This window comes from Apium graveolens, chromosome 7 (genome assembly GCF_009905375.1).
Source record: "Apium graveolens cultivar Ventura chromosome 7, ASM990537v1, whole genome shotgun sequence".
Lineage (NCBI taxonomy): Eukaryota > Viridiplantae > Streptophyta > Magnoliopsida > Apiales > Apiaceae > Apium > Apium graveolens.
In genome coordinates, this window is record NC_133653.1 from 123,526,037 (window position 1) to 123,535,518 (window position 9,482).

At 42.1% G+C, this 9,482-nt stretch overlaps 1 protein-coding gene across 2 annotated transcripts; it reads left to right on the forward strand.

The window, feature by feature from the left end:
• Positions 1-994: 994 nt before the first annotated feature.
• LOC141671399 (putative pentatricopeptide repeat-containing protein At3g18840) lies at positions 995-3,918 on the forward strand. 2 transcript variants are annotated; one of them, XR_012555129.1, is made up of 2 exons: positions 995-3,257; positions 3,400-3,918. XR_012555129.1 is itself a non-coding variant. In XM_074477637.1 (1 exon), the coding sequence occupies exon 1, from the start codon at positions 1,042-1,044 to the stop codon at positions 3,067-3,069; it is 2,028 nt and encodes a 675-aa protein (XP_074333738.1). In that variant the 5' UTR covers positions 995-1,041; the 3' UTR covers positions 3,070-3,301. The 2 variants fall into 2 exon arrangements, 1 of the variants encoding a protein (XP_074333738.1); XM_074477637.1 differs by lacking the exon at positions 3,400-3,918 and having other exon boundaries at positions 995-3,301.
• Positions 3,919-9,482: the final 5,564 nt, after the last annotated feature.

Below are 9,482 nucleotides of genomic sequence, written 5' to 3' on the forward strand. Positions count from 1 at the left end.
AATCAAAGTGAACAGAATTTAGGAGCCGAGTGAAAATTCTTGGGGTACTATGTCAAGACTTGTTTACGGACATTCCCCTTTAATTTGTAAACATAAAAGAAAGTCAGGGGAGTTATATTTGAAAAAACACATATAATCACGGCTTGTAAATATTTGTTAAGTGTAGTCTGTATCGTATACTGTAGAACCATTAAAAAATGATACCCTAAAACCGGGAAAAATTATCACTTTAGAGAGGTTTGTAATTTTTTATTTTAAAAATAATTTAAATTTAAATTTAAATTTAATTATTAATATAAATTGTACTTCTTATATGTCTATATTTTTTTATCGTATGTAACCCACGGCCGCTACTTTTCGTGTGCGCACTGGGTAAACCCTACAGATTCACCAAGATAAATCGCATTTAAACGACATGTTTTGGTTTTGGAGTCATAATTATAAATTCTCCTTTCATTAGATTTATATGTCTATATTCAACTACCTAGAATTATAAAAAAGGATTATTCAAGATATTTATATATTTAACTAACCAGAGACTAATAGTTTTTTAAAATTCTAAAAAAATTAATGACCATTCAATCATTAGAGATATTCTTATTGTAATAAGACGGCGACCACAAAGATGAGAACAATTCTTTCAATCATTAGAGATATTCTTATTGTAATAAGACGGCGACCACAAAGATGAGAACAATTCAGAAGATATTAGATAATGTAAAAGTTATATTTAATTCAAAGGGAACATGAAATATATAAATTTAATTAAAATTATCATTTTATGCGAAAATTGGGACATATATTTAATACTAAAATTTTCTGGAAAAAGTATTAGTTATCACAATAAAGGGGTTATTAATTTTTAATACTGATCCCGATCTCGAGTGGGGACCGAGATATTTATTAATTTCGAGAGATTATCACTTTAGAGATATTTATTAATTATATAATCATTTAAAATAGAAATAATAACATCTTTCAAAGTTAAAAACAAATATGCTACGTCTGGGTGAACATTGAACCCCAACCCTGGTGAGTAGAATGTTAAAAGGGTCCCTAATAGAGGGTCTTGTGTCCCATGGACGCGCCATCAAAACTGGCTTGACCTCAACAGTCTTCATTTGTAATCAGCTCATTCACTTGTACTCCAAGCATGGCCTCATTCAAGATTCCCATAAGTTGTTTGATGAAATGCCTCAACGAAATGTGTTTTCTTGGAATGCTATTATCTCTGCATGCATTAAAGCTCAAAACTTTTCCCAAGCTCAAGTTTTGTTCAGAACTGCCCCTGTTAAAGATTCAGTTACTTACAATACTATGTTTTCTGGTTATGTTAATTTTGATGGATACGAGGGGCAAGCGTTCAACTTGTTTCTTGAAATGCAGTTAGATAGAGATGAAAATGCTGTGGTTGATGAATTTACATTAACTGCAATGCTCAATCTTACTGCTAAATTATGTACTGTATCTTATGGTACGCAGTTGCATTGTCGCATGCTCAAGACTGGAAATAATTTTAGCGGTTTTGCTACGAGTGCGCTAATTGACATGTATTCCAAGTGTGAGTGTTTTCAGGAAGCACGTCGAGTGTTTGATGGATGTTTTGGTGCTGTTGATTTGGTGACGAAGAATGCAATGGTTGCTGCTTGTTGTAGGGAAGGTGAGTTGGGAATGGCTCGGGATCTTTTTTGGACTCAATTGGATTTGGTTGATACCGTTTCTTGGAACACTTTGATCTCGGGGTATACTCAGAATGGGCATGAAAAGGAGGCAATCGAGTTGTTTCGTTGCATGGCTGAGGAAGGATTTAGATGGAATGATCACACTGTTGTTGGTGTCTTAAGTGCTTGCTCTGGGTTAAAGAGTTTGAAGCTTGGGAAGGAAATTCATGCTTGGGTTCTGAAAGAAAAAATGAACTTCAATCCTTTCGTAAGTAGTGGGATTGTAGATGTTTATTGCAAGTGTGGTAACATGAAGTGTGCTGAATCAGTTTATTCATCAACCGGGTTGGAGAACGCATTTTCAATCACTTCAATGATAGTTGGATATTCTTTGCGAGGCAACATGGTAGATGCGAGAAGGCTGTTTGACTCGTTGACCGAAAGGAATTCTGTTGTTTGGACTTCTATGTTCTCTGGGTACTTTAAATCCCAGCAATGCGACATGGTTTTTGAGCTTTTTAACGAGTTCAAAGTGAAGGAAGCAACACTTCTGGATCCTCCTATTCTCATAAGTATGCTGGGCTCTTGTGCAGTAAAAGCAATTGTGGATCCTGGAAAGCAAATTCATGCTTATTTATATAGACTGGGGATGGAAATGGATGTGAAGATGTTGAGCGCAATAATCGATATGTACTCTAAATGTGGAAATATAACATATGCACAAAACATATTTCAAAATATTAGTGCTAGTGATACAGTCCTTTATAATGTGATGATATCTGGCTATGCTCACCATGGGTTCGAACACCAGGCTCTGAGGCATTTTGAGGAAATGAAGGAGAGGAGACTCATACCGGATGCAGGCACCTTCATTGCCATATTATCAGCATGTCGTCATTGTGGCATAGCTGAACTAGGTGAGTTGTACTTCACCTCCATGACCAAAGATTATGATATATTACCTGAAACTGATCATTATGCGTGCTTGATTGATTTGTATGGAAGAGCTAATAAACTGGAGAAAGCTGTGGCCTTAATGAGAGAGATGCCTCTAGAACCAGATGCTGTTATACTGGGGACCTTCCTAAATGCTTGCAAGATGAACAGGAATCTAGAACTTGCAAGAGAAACTGAGGAAAAGCTATTGAAAATCGAAAAAGGTAATGGAGCAAGATACGTGCAGTTGGCTAATATTTATGCCTCTGAGGGGAAATGGGACGAAATGGGAAGGATAAGGAAAAAGATGAGAGGCAACGAAGTGAAGAAGTTTGCTGGTTGCAGTTGGGCACATGTTGGGAAAAAAGTTCATATCTTCACGTCTGGTGATAAATTGCATTCAGAAACTGAGGCTATATATGGCGTTTTAGATAGTTTAAATCCAAAGCTTGTTGACAGGGAGCTTCATTGAGTCCAGATAAAACTGTCAACTAGAAATATCATCTTCTGAACGTCGTAAACAAGTAGTGAGAATATCTTACTTTGGTAGTTGGGTTATCATGATATTACGTGGTTTTTAAATCATGGAACGAATGATTTATCAACTTCAAAGCACTGTATTTTGGACCATTGTTATTAACTTCACCATCAGTACTGCAGGTATGCATGATGTCCAAAGCTTGCATTTAAATATATTATTTTTCCCTTGTGTTTATTGCTTCCTACTGGATATTAACACATATCCTTTGGGACTTGGCTAGCAAATTACGAAGTTATATATAATCTCAGTTTTCACCTAAAGGTGGAAGAATGTCCAGAGTCTGCTGCAACGAAAAGGTGCAGGCTGTATTAACTGCTTTGCTGATGGAAATTTATCTTCACAAGGTGAGGAAAAATTTGATTGAAGTTCAAACTTCAAATATGATTAACAAGGGCCCTGGAAGTGGAAATACAAGAAATCAAGGATATGTAGTTTACCCCTTATGGAAATAAGATTCTTATAAATTTGCAGAAACACTGAGAATCTGGATCCGAGCGGATTGTACTGTGGTGCCCTATCAGGTGAACCCAGCTTAGGGGTTAGTGCTGGTCTCAGAAGGTGAACCCGGCCCGGGGGTTAGTGCTGGTCTCATAATGTTGTTCCAAGCATTCAGGTGTGATAACTCCGGTGAGCGGGCGGCTCCGTCCGACGCTGTTCTTGGACCTTCTGGGTGTTAATGAGGTGTAGCTGCTGATTGGGTATCTGCAAAACAACACCGGAAGGGGGGTATGGCTCCCACGGCGCCTCCGGTGTAAGAATAAAAATAGGGTTTTGGAGATGATGAAGATGTATGTATGTAATAGAAAGGTTGCTGTGTGTGTATATGGATGTGAGAGGGTGAGTGTGCAAAAGTGTGAATGTTTTCCTAACCCCTAAACCCTTCATCTTTGGGGGTATATATAGTCCAAGGGTAGGGTTTAGGGGTTGTTACCTCTAGATCAGGGCCGTTGGTTCTTGGGGGGCGGAGGACGTCTGCCTTGGGTGGATTGCCTACACGTGTCCAGGGGAGGACCACCTTAAGGGTGTCCTAACGGCCTTCTGACACGCGCCGTGTTTATCTGATATGTTGGTTGTTGATAGCTGTCATCGTCACGTGCCCACGTACCCTTCTTTGGCGGGTTGTGGAGTGTGCATGTGCTTGCTGGGACCCCCTCATGGCAATCTTGGCCCTGGTTCGGATCCAGGTAGACAGATGATCCAGGTCATGATCTGGATCCTGGTAGGTAGGTGATCCAGGTCATGGGCTGGACCCTGGTAGGCAGGTGATCCAGGTCCCGGGTTGGATCCTGGCTGTGAGATGATCCAGGTTCTAGGTTGGCCCTGAGCCTGGGTCTCTCCACTCGATTGCGCCGGGTGAGGGGGTTTTGGTTCATCAATTGAGTCTGATACCCCTTAAATCCAGGTTGGGCCCTAGCCGGGTTGCTTATACCCTATAATTTGCCCCCACTCCCTTATGCAGATTTTCTGGATGAGGGAGTAGAGTAGTATCACATAGCTGTTGCTTTAGGAGAAAATTGTCGCAGTTGCCCCCGATCCGGATCTAGTGTGGTAGATGCCAATCCGGGTTAAGGTAGAAGTTTGATGTTTTTGAAAAAAATTCTGCTCCCTGGTTGCCCCCCAATCCGGATCTGGTGTAGTAGAAGCCAATCCGGATTAAGGTGGATGAATTTGGCTGCTTGAAAAAAATTTCTGCTCCCTGGTTGCCCTCCAATCCGGATCTGTTGTAGTAGATGTCAATCCAGATTAAGGTGGAATAATTTGGCTGCTTGAAAAAAATTTCTGATCTTTTTCCTGTTTCCTGATCCGGATCTGTTGAAGTAGAGAGAGATCCAGATTGACTTCGAGAAATTTCTGCTCCGAAACCTGAACCTTGTTTACAATGATATGGGTAGGAGCCTTTGATCCGGGTAGCTGGAGGAATTTGTAACGCTTTTCAGCCTTTTCCCTCCCATGAATTTGAAATTTTGACAATTATTTCCTTGAAAATTGGCCCTTAATGATGATGGGGTTTAAATGTGTTTAAATGTATACATTTTTTTTATAATTTTTTTGTAACTGCCCCTAGGGCCAATCATAGTCTGCCACGTGGCGAGAGCAGTTCTCTCTCTTGTCTATAAAAAGGCCTTCTTTCTCCTTTTTCTTCTTTACTCATCACCAACAAAAACAACCGTCTCTTTGTCTTCTTTTCATTTTCTCTCGCTTTTCCTTGGAATGCCGCGTTCTTGGTGGATTGTTGTCGCCGTTCTGCCATCTCTCCTCATTTGCTTGTGATTTGTAAGCTTTCGTCTCTGTTTTTTCGATTTTTCCTTTCGAGTTTTCGCACTTTTCTCCAAGCTTTTAGATGCTTCGATTTTGTTGTGGATTCTTTGTGTTGCGGTTTGTTTTTTGGTGGATGTGTTTGTTTTTGGCTGATGCGTGTTTAGATCTGTTGTTTTTTGGGTGTTTTTGTTTTATTTTTGCGCGAAAATCGGGTTTTTGTGTTCGATTTTTTTGGGTTTAGTCTCTTTGTTCTTCGTGTTCTTGATAGAAAAAACCGTGTGTATATGTTTTACTCTATGATTCTCCAAATGACTGTTTGTGGGTAAGGGTTTTACATTGATCCGGGTAGGGGGTGTTAGATCCGGATCCGGTTTGGTTTATTTGGGTAGAATTGCATGCCTTAGGATTTGCAATTTGTGTTTGGTTGCTCTGGATCCGGATCCGGGTGTTTGCCGCCAGGATCCGGGTCCATGGCTCTTTGGTTTTTTGGCTTATAGTTAACACGATCCGGATCGTTGATGTTTTTCTGGGTTGGACTTGCATTAGCGGTCCGGATCGTTAGGTTATGGTAAGGTTAACATAACGTCCTTGATCCGGACCGCTTAGCAGAAACTTAAAAAATGGTAGGATCCCAGACTAACGCACCTTCATTTTAATAGGTATATGATCCGGATCAAGAGGCTTCCCAGGAGAGCTTTGAACTGTTACCCGGGTTTTTCTAGTGAGGAGAGTGATTCTGATTCGGCCGAGAGGACACAGATCCGGGTAGAGATGGGTAAGAAAGCCTCCCCTTCTACTGAAATAATTTCGAAGTTTAGGTATAAGAAGATTCCGGGGAATTCGGTCCCCTTCACTCCGGAAGGTTACTGGATAGACGTAAAATACCATTTTGTTGAGAAGCCCGCAGAGATCGAAAACGAAGTATATTATAGCAGGGTTAAGTATGATAGATAGCCTAACGGTCACCCCGGGGTGTATAACCAGGAAACTCTCGAGAGGATGTTTGCCGAGTTTCCTATAAGTCGGGATCATTACCAGCTGAAAGATTCATTCTCTGAGGTGGATCCGGCTGAGATGGATGAAGCAGTCCGGGCTGTTTTCCAATTGACCCCTGATATCGAGTAGAGGTGGCCGGAACCTCATGAAAGGATCTACCACCGCCCGGAAGTCGGCTTTGTTCCGGTCTGGATGGAACATCTTAGATCCGGGTGGAGCCCCCGGTGCCATATGTTCATCAAACATCTCTGCAAACATGTGTACAAGATATCCTCGATGCAGATCACACCGATAGGATAAAGTCAATGACCTGGTTTATCGCTTGCTGCAACAAATCCGGATTCCTGCCGACTCTGAAGCTTTTCCACCAGATCTTCTATATTTCTAAATCCAGTCAGAAGCCTTTTTACGAGATTAGGTTCCGGGCCGCGGAGTGTTGTTATGGCCCGGGTAGAGCCAAGTCTATCATGCACCAGTCTTCTTTGAAATTCTGGAATGGGGAGATTATTCTGCTGAAGGGATATGACTTGGCCTATCTCCCATATTTTACAATGGAGGGCGTTCAGACTAAGTTCAGCCCGGCTGTGCTTGAAGGCCGGGCTTTGTCCCAGATGAGGTGTTTTTGCGACTCCCTTGAGTTCCAGCCGACCCGGGACACGTTTATGAACCATAAGTTGCTTTTTAATCTTGGCTGTAAGTCTTTCTTTAAACTATGTTGGCCCTTGATCCGGATCCCTTGTTCCGCTTGCTGATCCGGATCAAGGTTCTGTTTGCTTTTTACTTGTAACTCGTTTAGATAAGATGTTGGCTTTCGATCCAGGTCTCTTGCTTCGCTTGATGATCCGGATCAAGGTCCCGTTTGCTTTTTTACTTGCAATCCGTTTCCATAAGATGTTGGCTTTCGATCCGGGTCTCTTGCTTCGCTTGATGATCCGGATCAAGGTCTCGTTTGCTTTTTTACTTGCAATCTGTTTACATAAGATGTTTGCTTTTGATCCAGGTCCCTTGTTCCGGGATTTGACCTCCTTTTATTTTACTTCCGCAGGTTTGCCTCATTTCAACCGTAACTTCCTCATAATCATGTCTTCTTCTGCTTATGCTATGGCATTCAATACCCTCAATTTGGCCTTCAAGACAAGTAAGGGGGCCTCGGTCCCCAGATCTAGGTCTGCCGATATTGAGGGCGGAGCCGAATCTTCTGTTCTCCAGAACATCTCGGATCCGGGTCATGAGTCTGAGCCTGAGGTCCAGGAGATCCCGGGTGACGAGAACCCCCCAAGGAAGAAAAGGAAGTCAGTTCCAATCAAACATCCCCGGGGCAAAGCTGTTGTTTCCAGTCGGGTTATCTGTGACTCGGAAGGGAAAGGCCCGGATGGAGAAGCCGTGAAGATAGGCACCAAATCTCTGGTTGACCTAGCCGGGTTCATGTCTAGTATCCCTTCTGAAGATGACTGGGAGGAGGTTGAGGGATACAGCATGGCTGCTGCCTTGAAGAGGGTAACTGGGCAATGAGGGCAGGTAATTATTGAATTTCCAAGTTTTTAGTCCCAGATTGTGCCCCCAACTTTGCTTCTTTACTTAGTTTCTACCTTGTCTTTTTCCAGCTTGGGAGTGCCATATCCATTTGCTTGGACGTCGCTTTTACAGAGATCCGGGAGGCCAACAACCGGACTAGTGCTGAGAAGTTACGGGCTGATGGTTTAAAGGGTGAGCTGGAGGAGGCCCGGGAGAGCTTCCAGATTGTTGAATCTGGATTGAAGGAGAAGTTGAAGGAAGAGCAGGACCGTGCTTATAGTCTCGCTAAGGAGGTGGAGAAGCTGAATGCCGAACTTGCTTCCAAGGAAGATTTGAATAAGGAGGCCATGATTGCTGAGTTCAAGACCCGTGATGTGTATGACTTTGAGGTCGCCCAAGCCGGGGTGCCCGAGGTCCGCAGATCCTGGATCGTTGCCGAACGACACATCAAGACCGATCCCTTGGCAAACTGGGACGGCTTCATTCGAGAGTTCCTTGTAGCGAAGTCAGCTGTCGAGTAGGGTCAGGGCGAACCGGAACCCTGTGACGGTCCCAGACCCAGCTTCCTCTAGATCCGGACGAGCTTTGCTAAGCTTCTCGGGCCCAGCCCCTGTAATTTCCCTTTTTCTATGATTTCCAATTCTTGTACTTCAATTTTTTGAACTTAACTGTAATATTTGGATTTCTTCCGGGTTAGGCATTAATCCGGATTCTGCTTTGAACTTGACTTTCTTTGCCTTGTATTTTCCTTTCATCCTAGAAAATATTTTCTAGCTTATCTTTTGGTCCGGGTAGGGCACTCCACCCGGAAATTTTTGCTCTCATGAGCAGTCCGGATCCTGACTTTTAATCCGGGCTGTGGATATATTACCCAACCCGGATTGGCTTTATAGCCGGGTGGTTCCGGGTATGAAGCCTTGTCATGGGTTGACATTGCTTTTCTTATGGTATATCAATCCGGGTATGGTACCATAACTGAATTGATAGTTGCTTCCGCTTTTTGTACTTAGAAAATAATCCAGGTACATAGTGGTTGCTTTTGACCCGGATTTGAATTATCATCCGGGTTTGTTTCGGTTTTTATATTGGGTTTCAATCCGGGTATGCCATCATTCCGGATTGATGAGTGCTTTTTTGCTTTATGTACTTAGAAATCAATCTGAGCACATAATGGTTGTGGCAACCCGGATCTGGAATCTTATCCGAGTTGTTTTTTGCTTATAATATTGCTTTCAATCCGGGTAATCTATCAATCCGGATTGATGATTGCTTATTTTGCTTTATGTACTTAGAAGTCAATCTGAGTTCATAATGGTTGTTTTCAACCCGGATCTGGATGAATGTCAGGGTTGTTTTTTGCTTGTAATGTTGCTTTTAATCCGGGTATGACACCATATCCGGATTGATGATTGCTCTATTTACTTAGAAATTTTTTAAGTAAATAGTGGTTGCTTATTTTTTGCTTCCAATCCGGATGTGAGACTATATCCAGATTGTTTTTTGCTTTCCTTACTAGTAATTTTAAAGAAGTAATAACTTTCTGGGAAAGGAAAATTCTTTTCATTGATTTGGAA

What these genes read in the sequence shown, in the direction of transcription:
- LOC141671399 (XM_074477637.1), top strand. Translation starts at nt 1,042, where the DNA reads ATGTTAAAAGGGTCCCTAATAGAGGGTCTTGTGTCCCATGGACGCGCC.